The sequence below is a fragment of the Raphanus sativus genome, chromosome 4 (genome assembly GCF_000801105.2).
Source record: "Raphanus sativus cultivar WK10039 chromosome 4, ASM80110v3, whole genome shotgun sequence".
NCBI classification, from domain to species: Eukaryota; Viridiplantae; Streptophyta; class Magnoliopsida; order Brassicales; family Brassicaceae; genus Raphanus; species Raphanus sativus.
The window spans coordinates 3,402,122-3,417,862 of NC_079514.1; the positions used below are offsets into that span (position 1 = coordinate 3,402,122).

The 15,741-nt window shown below is 33.5% G+C and overlaps 4 protein-coding genes, 3 non-coding genes and 1 pseudogene across 9 annotated transcripts; 5 read left to right on the forward strand and 3 right to left on the reverse strand.

Annotated features, from left to right (window-relative positions):
• LOC130510436 (cytidine deaminase 1-like) overlaps nt 1-823 on the reverse strand; it is a 981-nt pseudogene extending 158 nt beyond the window's left edge.
• A 6,197-nt stretch (nt 824-7,020) lies between these two features.
• LOC130511860 (uncharacterized) lies at nt 7,021-8,905 on the forward strand. The gene is made up of 8 exons (XM_057009624.1): nt 7,021-7,377; nt 7,569-7,636; nt 7,743-7,890; nt 7,990-8,070; nt 8,144-8,230; nt 8,317-8,402; nt 8,481-8,601; nt 8,683-8,905. The coding sequence occupies exons 1-8, from the start codon at nt 7,117-7,119 to the stop codon at nt 8,758-8,760; spliced, it is 930 nt and encodes a 309-aa protein (XP_056865604.1). The 5' UTR covers nt 7,021-7,116; the 3' UTR covers nt 8,761-8,905.
• A 73-nt stretch (nt 8,906-8,978) lies between these two features.
• LOC130511859 (protein arginine N-methyltransferase 1.1-like) lies at nt 8,979-11,005 on the reverse strand. Of its 2 annotated transcripts, XM_057009622.1 has the most exons (9): nt 10,764-11,005; nt 10,650-10,660; nt 10,423-10,578; nt 10,272-10,335; nt 10,034-10,176; nt 9,867-9,954; nt 9,667-9,782; nt 9,449-9,599; nt 8,979-9,369 (listed from the first exon to the last, which is right to left on the reverse strand). In XM_057009622.1, exons 1-9 carry the CDS (start codon nt 10,960-10,962, stop codon nt 9,164-9,166), a joined length of 1,134 nt encoding a protein of 377 aa, XP_056865602.1. In that variant the 5' UTR covers nt 10,963-11,005; the 3' UTR covers nt 8,979-9,163. The 2 variants fall into 2 exon arrangements, with proteins under 2 accessions (XP_056865602.1, XP_056865603.1); XM_057009623.1 differs by lacking the exon at nt 10,650-10,660 and having other exon boundaries at nt 10,764-10,978.
• Nucleotides 11,006-11,211: 206 nt separating this feature from the next.
• On the forward strand, nt 11,212-12,790 carry LOC108839016 (uncharacterized). Of its 2 annotated transcripts, none has more exons than XM_018611859.2 (3): nt 11,212-11,369; nt 11,807-12,001; nt 12,415-12,790. In XM_018611859.2, exons 2-3 carry the CDS (start codon nt 11,820-11,822, stop codon nt 12,599-12,601), a joined length of 369 nt encoding a protein of 122 aa, XP_018467361.1. In that variant the 5' UTR covers nt 11,212-11,369; nt 11,807-11,819; the 3' UTR covers nt 12,602-12,790. The 2 variants fall into 2 exon arrangements, with proteins under 2 accessions (XP_018467361.1, XP_018467362.1); XM_018611860.2 differs by having other exon boundaries at nt 11,237-11,374.
• Nucleotides 12,791-13,244: 454 nt separating this feature from the next.
• TRNAP-UGG (transfer RNA proline (anticodon UGG)) lies at nt 13,245-13,316 on the reverse strand. Its single transcript has one exon. It is a non-coding gene; the product is annotated as a tRNA-Pro (tRNA).
• An 828-nt stretch (nt 13,317-14,144) lies between these two features.
• Nucleotides 14,145-15,421, forward strand: LOC130510893 (60S ribosomal protein L28-2-like). Its single transcript, XM_057007592.1, has 3 exons — nt 14,145-14,353; nt 14,610-14,773; nt 15,271-15,421. Exons 1-3 carry the CDS (start codon nt 14,206-14,208, stop codon nt 15,388-15,390), a joined length of 432 nt encoding a protein of 143 aa, XP_056863572.1. The 5' UTR covers nt 14,145-14,205; the 3' UTR covers nt 15,391-15,421.
• Nucleotides 14,971-15,065, forward strand: LOC130512170 (small nucleolar RNA R24). Its single transcript, XR_008945730.1, has one exon. It is a non-coding gene; the product is annotated as a small nucleolar RNA R24 (small nucleolar RNA).
• Nucleotides 15,105-15,200, forward strand: LOC130512169 (small nucleolar RNA R24). The gene has a single exon (XR_008945729.1). It is a non-coding gene; the product is annotated as a small nucleolar RNA R24 (small nucleolar RNA).
• Nucleotides 15,422-15,741: the final 320 nt, after the last annotated feature.

A 15,741-nucleotide genomic window follows, 5' to 3' on the forward strand; every position in this document is an offset into this window, starting at 1 on the left:
TCGCAATCCACCATCGCCACTCCCGACGCGACACCGACTGTACGGCGCGTAAGATCTATTCGCGGCGGATAAAGCCGTTAGCTTTAGATCGGAATCAGTGTGACCGTTGGTGATAACACCTAAGAGAGTGAGACGGTTATCGTGCGGCTCGGGAGTAAAGGGACGTCTCTCTCGAGGAGATCGTCAGGGCCGAATCTGTGCGGCAAGATGCTCTCTAAACGCACGTAACCCGTCTTCTTTCTCCGCAACGGCGTCGTTCGCTCAGTACTAACCGGTGTCGTTTTGCTCAGTACTAACGGTGTCGTTTTGCTCAGTAACGGCGTTTTCTTTCTCCGCAACGGTGTCGTTTTTCTCTGTAACGGCGTCTTCGTTATCCGTAACGGCGTCGCGGAAGGCGTTTGGATCGGTGATTAGGATTCTGATGTCGGGGGCGTCGCGGATCTCCTGGAGGAACTGGCGGCAGTGGCCGCAGGGAGCGCGGAGACGGAGAAGCGACGGAGGATCGGCTCGGAGTTGAGCGCGAGGTTGGTGACGAGGAACTGCTCGGCGTGGATCGAGTGGTGGAGAGGGAGGCCTGGGAACTCGACGTTGACGCCTACGAAGATCCGGCCCGACGATCCGAGTCCGACTGCTGAGACGGGGAATTTCGAGATCGGGGGACGGGCGAGGGGTTTCGCTGGGTTGACGAGGAGAGGGAGGAGATTGACGACGGAGACGCCGTGTCGTTTCGCGGCGGATTCGGCTTCTTCCGCGTGGATAAGGAAGCTGGGTCGATCCATTATTCGGGTCGGTTCGGGTCGGGTTGGGGATTTATATGAATGGATCCCGGAAGGATACGCGAAGTGGAAGGCAGTATGCTCTTATTCGCTAAGACGTTAATGGGCAGACGACGTGAATTAATTCATTTTATCAAAACTCGTGACCCATTTAATCTTTAGGCAATCATGAAGCGACCAGAAAGAAACTAGACCTTTGTGTCGCCATGTTGATCTTGACGTGAACTTGGTTGACTTGAGAAACTAAAAGTCTACAATGACTTGATTACGTGAAACTTAACAGAAAACTCACTTTTGTGCCTCAGCTCTCAACAAAAGTCTCAACATTTAGGCTTTAGCCATTTTCAAGGAAAAAAAAACATGTTTGCTAGATTTTTTTTTTTTTTTTTTGTAAACTAACATGTTTGCTAGATGCTAGTGGACTCTATTATATTACTTTGATATGCATGCAAATTGCAAAACCAAATTTAACATTTTACCAAAAGAAAAATATATGCTTTAAGTGTTTTTCATTCCTATTTTTTTTAATGTAAGAACATCAGTGGTGTATAATAATTAGAGGAGAAGCATTCATAAACATTCGTAACGAAGAAAGATTACTGCATTTATATCTCTATAATATTATTTGAGAAGTCAGTTTCCTATGTGTCGCGCTCACGTTAACTCTCATGATGGTTGATTACACGTATACCCTTAATGAATTAAAATTATTACAGTTAAATTTTTGCTGATTTTTTTATTTAGTTTCCTTTTTTAAAAAATTTCCAAATAACTTATATCATAAAAAGGAAACATTTATAAAGTTTTAAAACAAATTTAAAAACGAAAATATATGCCTATATAATATAATTTCATTAAAAAGGAAAATTTACAAAATAGTAATATTCCATTTAAAAAAATAACATAAAAATATACTTTTGAAGTAATAATATACTTTATTTATATTTATATTTTCTTAGATGAAAAATATATATTTGTATATAATGTGATTTCATAAAAGAAAATATCACATAGATAATCTTGATATTAGAAAAATAAATAATATTTTTTTAAAACATAATTTTAAACAATAAAATTTCAAAGTAATAGAAATATTTTATATATCTATATGTCTTCTTAGATGATTACATAAAATAATTAAGTAACATAAGCAATATATGCTGACTAAAAATAATTTATAATTAGTATTAGTGAAATGTTTTATTTATTTGACTATAATATCTTTCATTACAGAAAAATATCTATAAATTATATTTTACTTATATAATATAATTTGTAAAATACAATCACATTTTTTACTGTTTATTTTTAATAGATATTAGAAAATGAAAAATAGATTTTAACAGTAAACATTTTTTGATCAAATAATTACAAAAATATTTTAAATTAAAATAACACGATATACTTTAACAAGGTAGATATATTATATTTTATCATCATTAAAATTATATGTTTCCTTAATATTTAAATTTTCTTTTAAATTTTATGTTTTTATGTTTGTGAAACTTAACATAAGCTAAATACAATGATATTTGAAAGCTCATGAATGTAAGAAACCAAACTTAAAATAATCATGTTGTAAGTAAAATCATGTAAATTTTATGGTTGCTTACAACATGAATATAACGATGATTTTACTTACAACATAACAATAATATCATCGTTATATTAATTATTTAGTTTGGAATCCGACACTTTAGTTTATCTTTATTTCATTCTAAGCACAATATATCTTAATTTATAAATAATCGTTCTGAAATATATTTACATATATAAGACAACCAACCAACCAACCTAAATGCAAATAAGAAATTAATCAAAATTTTAGTATATTTAGAATATAAAATATTATAATTGAATTCAAAGAAATAAATGCAGACCAATATATCCAAATGATAACTAAATCGACTGTAAAAACAACAAAATTAACAACCTATAACATATCTAAAATCGTATGTCTAATTAAAGTATTATAATAGTATTAATATAAATTATGCATACAATTATAAATTAATATAAAATTAAAAGTAAATAGTAATTAATTATTATAGTATATTTACTTTATAAATATTTATATCCGTGCCTGAACACGGGAAAATCACCTAGTTTGACTTTATAAAAGGTACCATCATATGAACCCAAGAAGAAATCAACTCATATTAAGATTCTGTTATTTTATTATCATTCAAATTAAAAACCAAGACAAGTATAATTTATTTGTGGTCCCTTGCATTTTCATAATTCTTATCATCATCTTATAAAATAGGCGTCGCTTTTTTTTAAGAACAATGCAAGACCGTGAAAGAACACCCGGGGGCTATCTTCTGTAGTATGAGCTTCGCCGTGTCCTCTTCCACTAAGAACAAGAAAAAATCATGTATATTTGTAAAGAAGATAAAAAATCTTCTTCTCGTATACTTGTATAAAAATATTAGTATTGTTCATAGAAATTTTATCAATAAATATCCAAACCATTCTTTAGGACATATAGTACAAAGAAGCATAAACACCATTTTCTTATTCATAAAAAAATACAACACCATTTTCTACAATACAACACCATTTTTTCAGTGAAAAAAATCCAAACCTTCTTTAGGACATATAGTACAAAAAGCATAATATATATTTATTAATAAAATTTCCATAAACAATACTAATATTTATAAATATTGTTATTATCAAATAAATGCAAATTATGTTTCCATATAAACTTTAAAAATTATATAAAAGTACATGTAAATTTATATAAAATATAAGTAAAATTATATAAAATATAAGTAAAATTATATAAAATATAAGTAAATTATATATATAAGTAAAATATTATTTTGAAAATGTGAAATTTTACATTATCAATTGATTTTAGTAAATTGTGAATGATTATAATCAAAATGTTGGTGAAAATATAAAAAAACATTACATATAAAATTAACTTTATATTTTTGTAATAATTATTAATGAAATTGAATTAATTTATAAAAAAATGTGTGAATTTAATATTTTTATAAATGATATGAGGAAAAATATAATTAATAAATATATTGTTAAAATTTTGTTTATTTCATCTAAAAGTTTGACCAACAATGAGACAACTCATGGACCGTCTATTTTTAAAAAGTGAAGTAGTTAATGTTACTTTTGTAGTTTAATAGAAATCATATTATTGTTGTACTGAGAAGAGTGGTCGAAAACAGCTCAATCGACAGTTATATAGTAACATTCTGATGGTGGTTTGAATATACAGATGAAAATTATAAGAGACTTATTCATTAAATTCTAGTTCATGCATCATAAATAGTCTATTTTAAAGCGAAATAGTTAGCGAAGATATAGTTGTATTGAAGAAGAGGGGGCAAAAATGGCTCAGTCCACACTTATTTAGTACTCCTTTTGTTTTAATTTAATTGTTGTTGTAGAGCAAAATTTTTATTTTTAAAATAAATGTTATTTTATGATTTTAATAAAAAAATTATTAATAAAATTTTCTGTTTATTTTTTATTGGTCGAAATAATGCTAGATGTATATGTATGATTTTTTGTTTTAAAAATATACAAAACTAAATATTTTTTTATCCATGTTCGTAAATCTAAAACGAAAAATAAAATGAAGTGGAAAGTAATATTTTCGATGGTTGTTTGAATAAAGATGGATTTTTTTTTGTAAACGACTTTCAATAAAGATGGAAATTATAAGAGATTTATTCATTAGATGCTAGTTCATGCATCTTGAATCGTAATTTTAAACTAGACCATGACCGCCCGACCGGGCGGGTGTTTATTTTATTTTTTTTATTTTTGATTTACACTAAATGATGTATTTGTTAATAGTTACTTGTGATACATTGAGTTCTTTTTGAGTTTTTAAAAACAATAAAATGTGTGAAAAAAAAATTTTTATATAAAGAAAGCTTAAAATGAACAATGATAGATTATATATGAAATATATAAATCAATTTAGTTAATTTAAAATACGTTGAAATAAATGACTTTGAGTCATATATAATCAATTTATTCGGCTCATTGTTATCACATTTTTTGTTAGGGCCATAGTGTTTTAGATCAAATTAAGTTGGTCTAGTGGCTCATGACTCCCCTCTCTTATCCTAACCGACAATTTTTGTTTTGTAACCGTTCGGTGTTTAGAAAAAAAATTGTGAAGAATGAAAAAAAGAAATATCTCGACTTTCGGTTTTTTTCCCATGGCGATGACGATTTCAAAACTCATTAATCGAGGATCTAATGTTTTATCTTTGTGAATCTGATATTTTTTCTTTACGAATCAGGGTATGGAGTAATTAAATCTCTTTTGAAATAATTGGTTTATTTTTCATTCTGTTTCAAAGTATATTGTTTGCATGTCTAGTTACACCTAGTTAATTAATAAATGCCCATAACTTTTATAAAGCAAATCAATTGTTTCTTAAAGATAATGTAGTTAGCAAGAATATAGGCAATTGCCTCATTCTTAACTATTTACTTAATCTTATATTTAATATTGAGTACTCTGCAAGTTCAGTTAAACAGATTTTACTTGGAAGAAAACATAGATACTTTATTATTTAGCTAAAATATAGATAGTTAACGAAAATCATGTTACTATTTAAAGTTAATTAATATTTGATATTGATTATAGATTTGATAGAGTAATAAAGATATTTTGTTTGTGTTCTAAAATGATTGATTTGGTTTGTTGTGAAAGTATAAGAAAAATCGATTTGATTTTTTTTTTTTTTTTGAGAAAGGTTAGCAACAGTTGATTTGTGTAGTTGGTTGGAAGCGTAAACATAGATAAATATATATGTAGATCGGTAATATTTTACATAGATTAATGATTTACACTGATTTTTATACAGGTACATCTTAATGTTAAATATGAGAAAAAGTTGAAACTATACATATAACATTACGGTAAAAAATCTATTCATACGATAATTTTTTAGACTTATTGAGACCTAGCTCTATGTGAGGTGAATAAACATTGGTTTAGATGAAAAGGGAAATTCAATTTTATCTTGAAATTATTTTAATAGAGAATGGAAGTTAAATTTTATTTTATGACAATAAATAATTTCAAAATTAATATCCTAAAATTTTTTTATGTAACAAATATATAACTTCGGAATTTATTTAATACAAGAGAAGTTAAATTTTGTTTTAAGACAACACATTAACTAAACTGAAAAAGACAAACATTAAAATAGAGATTATCTATAAAAAACAGAGTGATAAAGACACATTTAATAAACTGGTTAAGACAAACATTTTTATAGGAAGTTTAATTAATATTTTCAATGGCATGTCATTGTAAATAACACTGAAAACTAAGAGGTATTTTTAAAGTGTACTTCTCTTTTAATAATATAGAAGTATACAATGCTTTCTTGTAGTGTTCGCATATAAACCAACACACAAAAATCAAAAGGTCAGTGTGACTCTTAGGATTCACTCATGATGACTCGCCAATGATCTTTTTAAGCAAATTAGCTAGGATTACTAGAGAGTATAACTATATGGGCATATGGTTCAAATCAAGTTACAACTTAGTTAGTGATATTTTTCATGTTTAAATAGTAATGTAGATACCAAATAAATTAAATAAATCTAATTGTATATGCTACGTAAATTTACTCATGTTTTTGTGCTGTTATTCCATATACAATACTACTATTGTAAGTAGTTTACTTTGAGTATTTCCAATATAAAATTCTATTTTTATTTCAAAGTTGAGTAAAAGTAAATATGAATTGAAAGTGTTTCTTCCGTTTTTTATTGTAACTAGTTTAGGAAATTTTTTTTTGTTTCAAAATATAAATAGTTCACACATATTTATGTAATATAGTGTAGCTAATCAAATAATATATGTTTTTATAATTAGTTGAATTTGTTAATTAATATTATTTTTTTAGAAGAAACATCTCGATATTAGTTTTTTTAGTCTAAACTATTTATATTATGAAAAAAAAGAAAATAGTTAAATGCACAAATAAACAGTCTCATAAAATTTAGAAAGATGACATGGATGGAGATAACAGAATGTAAAACAAATAACCTCTTATTTTTTTTCTTAGGTTTTTCTTCAAAGTTCAAATTACTTGAATCATTGGTATTTGATGTAATTACTCTAATTTGTTTTTTTCTTTCCTACTAGGACCTCTTAGTTCACTTTATTGCAGTTTCTTCCCCAATTCTTTGGTGATGTGTAAATAAACCCCCCACGACAGAAACGACCACGTAAGAATGGTTTGGATCACTAGGCTCTCATCATCATCTTCACCAATCTCAACGTCGTGTTCTGTCCTGAAAAGCCCCAAACCCTCTTTGAAACCAGACAGAGTTCACCATGTCAAAAACTTGTAACTTTCTCGGCCTCAGAGTTAGATCCAATCCTCTCCCATTATCCAACTCCTCTCCTCTGAATCTCCTCCCAACGGCTGCTTCGAGACCTTTCGACCGTTGGATTCGCGCCTCTTCACGTCGTCGGTTGGTTCTCGGCGGTTTCGCCGGCACGTCCTTGTGGATGAACAACATGTCCGGTAGTATTCTTGGCGGCAAATCATTCATCGCTTCCGCGAGGCAGACGAACCCTTCTCCTGTCGAACAGGTCTTCTTCTTCTCCCTCTTGGTTCCATCATAGTTAATTCGTATCAACAGACAACAGCTAAGCTTTCCAAAGTTCGTACCTTTAGACATTTTGGGAATGTAGAAACTTCGAAATGTGCTCTGTTTCTAGTATCTTATGAACGAAACAGATCATACATTTGTGTTCTAAAATGTTCTTTTGATTGAATCTAGGCGTTGAGTAAAGTGGAATGGCCTGAGAACTTCCCTTTCAAAGAAGAAGATTTCCAGCGATTCGACGAGTAAAAACCATTTTGTCTCTTACTCTGTTTTCTTACTCTGTTTTTTTGCCTTTGGAGATCTTGTGACTTCTGTTTGAATCATGATGTGGTTTTTTTTTTTTGTCAGGTCGTCTGATTCAACGTTCTATGAAGCTCCGCGGTTTGTGACACACATTGATGATCCAGCAATTGCTGCACTGACAAAGTACTACTCCAAGGTTCTGCCTCAGAGTGAAACTCCAGGAGTGAGCATACTTGATATGTGTAGCAGTTGGGTAGGCACTAAAATGCAATCCGTTTTTAACCATTTCTTGTGTGTTGAGAAACCTCTCAAGTTTTAGATTTATTTGGTTCTTGTGATGTTTTTACAATAGGTAAGTCATTATCCAGCTGGGTATAAGCAAGAACGAATAGTTGGAATGGGTATGAATGAAGAAGAGCTTAAAAGCAATCCGGTAAAACAAAGATTCAATATTGTCTTATATGGATCATCATATCAATGGATCTTATCTTCTCTCTCTCTCTCAGGTTCTCACCGAGTACATAGTCCAAGACTTGAATCTCAATCCAAAGCTTCCTTTTGAAGACAATTCTTTCCAAGTTATTACCAATGTGGTAAAGACACAAACTTTCTATAAGTTAACTTCTTAACTAAAACTCAAGTCATGACCAAACTAATGTGTGTATTTGTATCTCAATAGGTAAGTGTGGATTATCTTACAAAGCCACTTGTAGTTTTCAAGGAAATGAACAGAATCCTCAAGCCAGGAGGACTCGCTCTAATGAGGTTGGTTCTTTTCTCTTAACACAAACCTGCCAAGTCTTTTGGATTCACTTCCCCTCTTTGTCTTATTTATCTCTGCAGCTTCTCCAACCGTTGCTTCTTTACTAAAGCAATCTCGATATGGACATCAACCGGGGATGCAGATCATGCTCTCATTGTTGGATCATACTTTCACTATGCTGGTGGATATGAACCTCCTCAGGTATGTATTTCTATATATATTCATCAACACACCTTCAACTCTTTATAGAGATTATTCATTTTCAACTTGTGACCAATTCAGGCCGTTGATATATCTCCAAATCCAGGACGTTCGGATCCAATGTACGTCGTTTACTCCAGAAAACTCCCAGTGGCCTAAGAGTTTAGATCCAATCCCTACATGTATACACACATAGATGAATATAGTGTTCAATTGAGACTACTTGGGAAACCTGGTTTATACAAAATAATATTTAACTCTCTCTGTCAGTAATATTCATAGCAAACAAGTGTATCCCTTTGTTCGTTTTCTCTACTAACATGTCACTTAAGTGTTGAGCAACACCAGTTCTGTAGCACAAGATAGACACATACAAGAGTTGGTTTAGTAAAAAATCAATAGTCTAAAACTCAGAAACATAAAAGTCAAATGTAGTAGTGTGAACTGTGAAGCAAAGGGAATGTTGCAGAACTTTAAAGAAAAGAAAAAATACAAAAAAATCAAAAACTAATATCACAATTTGAGCTGAAAGTTTGAAGCTCTGCTTCTTTTCGAGAGAGCTTCAACGCATTTTGTAGTGTTGAGTTCTTGAGATCTTGGAGTGCTGACCATCCAAAGAATAGCTTAGCTTTATGTCAACGTCTCGAGGATTCTTCTTGTTATAAGAAACCGACATGCTTCCAGTGATAGTCTCACCTTCACATATTGTTAACACATCTTCAAGGTACATGACTGTTTGTTTCCAGTGCGTAGCCCTTGATTTTGGTCCTGCATTTCACACCCGCGGATGAGTTTCCAGACCATAATGAACTAGAAAGAATTTGCATAGAGAGAGATGTGAACGAACCTGTTGAGAAACCTAGAAGCTTGTGGCACATGGTAAACGACACATCAAAGTAGGCCACAAGGGCGTGGATGTAGTCGTTACGTTGTGCAACTAGTTTAAAGGGAGCAGTGAAGGAAGCATCACCAGAAGACATCTTTGAGATATCCATCGTCTGTTACAAAATGAAGTGAGCATTAGGCACACACATATGTAATAGAAATCAAACATGTATATCTTACCTTAAGTAGCCTACTATCGGTAACAATCTGCTTTTGGTCGACAGTGTCAACAAGCGGCTCCATCATAGCCTTTTTCTTGATGCATGACATGTCAAAACCATACACACTGTTCCAAACTGCAATACACAAAACAGTCAACAGACATGGAGATAAACATTGGAAGAAAAAAAAAGAGAAGGGGGTCGAATCAAAGAGCTCACATTCAATTTTGTCTTCTTTATACTCTGAATCCTCTATGGCTGTAAGAAAGAGAGAGGCTTTGTCTGGCAACACAAGCCCACCATCAACCTATCAACGAATGAAAACCAAAAGGGTAAGAACGCTTATGAAACCATAGGAGGCTCATCGCTCTCTACTGTAAACTTACAAGCCATTTGTTGCGAGCGTAAAGGACACTGTCCAACATGTTTTCAAACAAGAGAAAGTAACCCATCCATTCAGATATAATCACATCCACTTTAGGAGTAGGAAGCTCTATCTCCTCAATCTTCCCTTTCAATACCGTTATAACTACAACAACGCACAAAGACAAAACCTTTAATAAACTAAGTACAAAAGCAGATGTTTGTTTCTCATACAAATAAATAAAATTAAAAAAAGCTAACCATCAGAGAATCCGTTGGCTTTAACAATCTCCTTAGCCATGTCAGCCATTTGAGAACATTCAACCTATAAAAGAACAACCTCAACCAAATCAATTCAGATTGAAAAAAAAGTTTTTAACTTTAATGGGAAAAAAAGAAGAAGAAGACATACAGCGTAGACATGTTTAGCTCCAGCTTTGGCACAGAAGAGAGATAAGATTCCAGTGCCAGCACCAACATCAAGAACAACCTTGTCCTTGATGAGAAACTTGTTTTGGTAAATTACGTTCTGGTAAGTCTTTGTTCTCACTACATCCTTCAACATCTCCTGTAACATTACAATCCTCGAATCAGACACCAGACAGACTAATCATTAATGAACTAATCATAGGAACTTACTTCATGAATCCCTGCAAAAATAAAAATAAAAGTGGAAAACAGAGTTAACATCAATAAGCAGAGTCAATAAAAATATCTGAGCTTTGAGAGAGAAGACATGAAGAGGGAATTTACCGAAGTGAGAGTAGGAGTCGAAGTAGTAATCGGCGCTGGTTGTATCATCGGTGGTCTCTGCGGCGTCGCACATGGACTCATCTTGTGCGGCTTCAGCGGAGCCTTGTGCAGCAGCTTCGTCTTCGAAGCGTATCTTCGTGTTCAGATTGTGTCCAAAGCTGACGAACTCTTCTTCCCCGTTGTTGTTGTTCTTAGTCATTGTTTCTTGACGAGAGAGAGAGAGAGAGAGAGAGAGAGAGAGAGAGAGAGAGAGAGAGAGAGGAAGTGGAAAGATTAGGGTTTTAGGAAGCCGCCACAAGCTTTTTATTTCAGAACTTGAACAAGTCTTTTGGTCTTGTTTTTTCTTTTCCTCTCTCTCTTGTGGTGGTTACGAATTTTAAATTGAATTAAAATCGGTCTAGAGATATTTTCTGAACCGGTTAAATGTATCCGTCCAGTTCGGGATTACCATGAACCGCTGTCGTGTTCGGATATTAGGACATAGCAAGGAGAAGTCCGAACGACATCGTATTAAGGAGTAGCCGTCGTTGAGATCCTCGGAGAGAAGAGAGTCCCCCCAATCAACTCATCTTCTTCTTCCTCACTTCGGTTGCACAAACACAAAAGGTAGGGTGAGCCTCGCTGATCTTCTTGCAATCTTCTCGTTTCAGATTCTCAATTGTGTTTTATGAATCTAGTTTTTTGTTTGCCTGATTGAGAGTGTTGCTCCTGCTTCCCTCTTTTCTATGGTCGGACTTTTAGATTTACATTCATTCATCACTTCCTGCTTCTATAGGGAATGAGTCACTGATTTCATGTGCTTGATCGATTCACACTGGAGCTCGTTCGATCTTACTGCTCTAGAAATTGCTGATTAGGGGTTTAAAGTTTAGGTCTTTTTAGCTCAATTTGTGTTAATTTATCGTAAAGTCTCTGTCTTTGAATGTAACTCTAATTATGGGCTATGTCTAAAAAAAATTGTAATAATCATCTGGGTTTTTGTTTCTGAAACTGAAAAAAAATTGGTAGATGTTAACATTTTGATTGTATTTTGAATGGATTAGGAGGTTTGTGAAGATGGCATCAAAGTTGATACAAGTTCAGTCAAAGGCATGTGAGGCTTCCAAGTTTGTGGCCAAGCATGGAACTTCTTACTACAGGCAGTTGCTTGAGAAGAACAAACACTATATCCAGGAACCTGCTACGGTGGACAAGTGCCAAGAGTTGTCTAAGCAACTTCTCTACACCCGTCTTGCTAGGTCCTTCCTTCTCTCTCAACATTCTCATGGTCGTAAACTGTTCTTGGAACTGAAAATGGCATTACTTTGTTGTCTCCTCTAATAGATGGGAAATTTAATTCAAGTTCTATTCCATAGTATCTTTGCATTGAATTGTTTGTCGTCTTGTTTAGCCCTTTGTCATAGTTTGCTGGATTATGTTTTAAGGTAGTCAAGCTTGAGTTGTTTGATAAATACATCTCTAAGTAAGCCCGTTTGCGACAATCTTTCATGTTTACTTATTGTCAAAATGACACAGTAACTATGACTATTATAGTAACCATGACTATTAAACATAGTAACCATGACTTAAGGAGCTTTGCGATCCTGGTTTTGCCTTTTGGGTGTGGTCTTTCTCAGTGTCTTAACTATTTTTTCTCACTCACTCTTTACAGCATTCCTGGACGCTGTGAAACCTTCCGGAAGGAAGTAGACTACGCGAAGAACTTGTGGAAGAACAGAACCGATCTGAAGGTAGAAGATGCCGGAATCGCTGCATTTTTTGGTCTCGAATGCTTTGCCTGGTACTGCGCTGGTGAAATCATCGGCAGAGGCTTCACCTTCACCGGCTACTACCCTTGAATGTGAGGAACACTAACTTGAACAACATTGTGTAATCCCCATATTTTAGTTCCCATGACTCAAAATTTTCTTCCAGCCTTTCTCTGAAACGGAAACAGAGCCTTTGGAGCTGTGAAAAACATCCATTTTGCTAAACTCTTTTTGATAAAAATTGCGATCAATAAGAACAAAACTTTCCACAGGAAGTTTGATATCACTGTTTTTTTGTAACACTACATATGTTTCATTGAAGAAAGATTAGCCGTTGCGAATACTCTGATTGGATTAATCTTAATCGTGTTCATTTCTTTCAAGAGGTAACAGAGATACATAACTTGATGGTAATGGTCTTATTAAAATGAGAGAGACATGTAGCAAAACCTTCAGAACTGCTACATTGAGATTGTTTTTTTTTTCAAATCTCAAGCAAACTCTGATGGTCTTGCAACAAGCATGACCATGACAACTGTGTTGGCTTAAAAGTTAGCATCAAGACGATCACAAAATGCATATTTTGAAGAACTATCCTAATAAACAATTAAAAGAATAGTGAGTTTTGTTTTTTTTAGAAGAAATATTAAAGAGAAAACTGAAAAGAAAACAGAGTTAAAAGAAAGCTAGAAGTAGCACAACTTGATAGAAAAGGGGCAGAAACAAAAATAAGGGGGCGTTCCGAGAATCGAACTCGGGACCTCTCGCACCCAAAGCGAGAATCATACCACTAGACCAAACGCCCTTTCGATAAGTACCTAGATTAATACAATTAGACTTATATTATCTCACAGAATTAAACCTAGGGCTAGGGGTGGGCGTTCGGGTACCCGTTCGGGTTCGGGTCGGGTATTTCGGATTTTCGGGTATTTCGGTATAGGAGTATAATACCCGTTCGGGTATTTCTGAACTTCGGATCGGGTTCGGGTATTTTTAGTTCGGGTTCGGTTATTTCGGATCGGGTTCGGATATTTAGATTTTAAAAGAAATAAAAATAAAATTTTCTTTTTTAAAGTTTTTTATATTTAAAAATATAGATTTTACTTAACTGATTTTTTTTTCTTTTTATAGATCGAATGATTAATAGATTTGGAGATAACATTTCCAAAATAAAAATATTAATTTGGCTATTGTTTTTAAACTTTGGATGTAACTTTGGTTAATATATGAAATAAAAAGTTTAACATGCATTTCAAATGAATATCAAATTATTTTCTCCATAATTATATATATACTATATGATTTTAAAGTATGTCTAACATCAATATAAATATTTTAAATAAAATGAGAGATGTAAACTAGAAATATAAGGGTAAGTATACACATGTTCGGTTATTTTCGGATATCCATTCGGGTTCGGGTATTACCCGTTCGGGTTCGGATATCCAATCTCTCATAACTTAATACCCGTTCGGGTATTTTACTACTTCGGTTCGGATTTCGGTTCGGGTTTTTCGGGTCGGGTTCGGGTGCCACTTCGGATATCGGTTAAAGTGCCCACCCCTACCTAGGGCTTGGCAAAGAGTGCGTGTATATATATATTTACCTAACGCCGGCACTAGTCTCGTTCGTTCATATATTCCACCATTCTCTAGTTCGTGAGGCTTGAGATTCCATTAGTAGATCAAATCGAAATGACAACAGTACCAGGACAGTTGGTGTGGGAGATAGTGAAGAGAAACAACTGTTTCTTGGTCAAACAGTTCGGTAGAGGCAATGCCAAGGTCCAGTTCAGCAAGGAGACCAACAACCTCTGCAACCTCAACTCCTACAAACACTCTGGTAATTGATTGATTCACAACTAGCTGTATTGTATGTCTGAATGAATCAGTGAGATATTAGTATGTTAGGTTGAAAAGTGAACTCTGTTCAGTTTTTTTTGTATTGGCATCTCAAGATGTGATTGAAAAATGTCTACTTTAGGTTAAATAAACTATAAAGTTTGGATCTTTTTGACTATTAATCTTGTTGGTCTCTTGATGTTGATTTGTATCTTCTATGTGAATTAAAGTTTTGATTTTTTGAAATGTGAGTTCAGGTTTGGCAAACAAAAAGACAGTGACCATTCAAGTAGCTGACAAGGAGCAAGGTGTGGTACTCGGAACCACCAAAACCAAGAAGCAAAACAAGCCTAAGCTCTCTGTTAACAAGTCTGTCCTGAAGAAGGAGTTCCCCAGGATGGCCAAAGCTGTTGCCAACCAGGTACTAAACTCAAATTCTTATAATCGATATCATTGTTTGGCATTATTATTATTATTATTATTTTGATTGCTTAGCTTTTGAAGTGGTTCAGCTCTATGTGAGCTTATACACATGTTTTGGTTGTTTAGAAAACTTGTGGTTAAATGTTCTAAAGAATTGATGATACTTTTTAAGTTTCATTATAGTTTTTTTTTTAATGAGCTGTGATGAGAAAGCTAACACGTAAGAAGGGAACTCCTTTGTGGGGGTCTCTTCTATGAAATGTATTTGTTACGCTTGGCTTCTGAGCTAGTAACAACATTTGAATTTAGTTTATTTGTTTTTGCAAATTCTATCAGTGATGAGAAAGCTAACACGTAAGAAGAAGACTCCTTTGTGGGGTTTTTCTTCTATGAAATATATTTGTTACGCTTGGCTTCTGAGATGTTTTCTTCCTTCTGTTAAATCTGTTTTTTTTTTCCGTCTTCCAGTGTTAATAATGATTTAAATTTTATCAGGTGGTGGACAACTACTACAGGCCTGATCTGAAGAAGGCAGCACTTGCTAGGCTCAGCGTGATCAGCAAAGGTCTTAGAGTCGCTAAGTCTGGTCCCAAGAGGAGAAACAGACAGGCCTGAAGAATCCGCCATTGGATGAAATATTTTACTTCTTATAAATCTTTGTTTCGAGAGCTTAGTTCGGACAATGCTTGTAGGTTTAATGATTTCTCCTGAACAGCTGAGAGTTTTGTTTGAACGACCTCCTTTTTTATCATCCTTTTTTCACAAAATGATATAAAAAATTAATTAGTATGGTTATGATGATGACTAATCTAACTCTAAATCATTGTCATTGCCTGTTTCTTGTTCCAAGATTCTGTTTAACCAAAGTGTGAACAGATTCATTACATTGGAAAAAAATCTATGCAAAAGAAGCTTAAGATTGTTATGAACCGACTGGTTCAGATGGATGTTTATCCAAAAGATACT

Bases quoted from the DNA above. Each gene is read 5' to 3' on its own strand.
- LOC130511860 (XM_057009624.1), top strand. From the start codon at position 7,117: ATGTCAAAAACTTGTAACTTTCTCGGCCTCAGAGTTAGATCCAATCCT. The intron at 8,231-8,316 runs GTAAAGACACAA...GTATCTCAATAG, and splicing joins TCCAAGTTATTACCAATGTG to GTAAGTGTGGATTATCTTAC. The intron at 8,602-8,682 runs GTATGTATTTCT...TGACCAATTCAG, and splicing joins GTGGATATGAACCTCCTCAG to GCCGTTGATATATCTCCAAA.
- LOC108839016 (XM_018611859.2), top strand. From the start codon at position 11,820: ATGGCATCAAAGTTGATACAAGTTCAGTCAAAGGCATGTGAGGCTTCC. The intron at 12,002-12,414 runs GTCCTTCCTTCT...CACTCTTTACAG, and splicing joins CTCTACACCCGTCTTGCTAG to CATTCCTGGACGCTGTGAAA.
- LOC130510893 (XM_057007592.1), top strand. From the start codon at position 14,206: ATGACAACAGTACCAGGACAGTTGGTGTGGGAGATAGTGAAGAGAAAC. The intron at 14,354-14,609 runs GTAATTGATTGA...ATGTGAGTTCAG, and splicing joins CAACTCCTACAAACACTCTG to GTTTGGCAAACAAAAAGACA. The intron at 14,774-15,270 runs GTACTAAACTCA...AAATTTTATCAG, and splicing joins CCAAAGCTGTTGCCAACCAG to GTGGTGGACAACTACTACAG.
- LOC130511859 (XM_057009622.1), bottom strand. From the start codon at position 10,962: ATGACTAAGAACAACAACAACGGGGAAGAAGAGTTCGTCAGCTTTGGA. The intron at 9,955-10,033 runs GTAAGTTTACAG...ATTCGTTGATAG, and splicing joins ACGCTCGCAACAAATGGCTT to GTTGATGGTGGGCTTGTGTT. The intron at 9,370-9,448 runs GTTCGTTCACAT...TGTGAAATGCAG, and splicing joins GCTTCTAGGTTTCTCAACAG to GACCAAAATCAAGGGCTACG.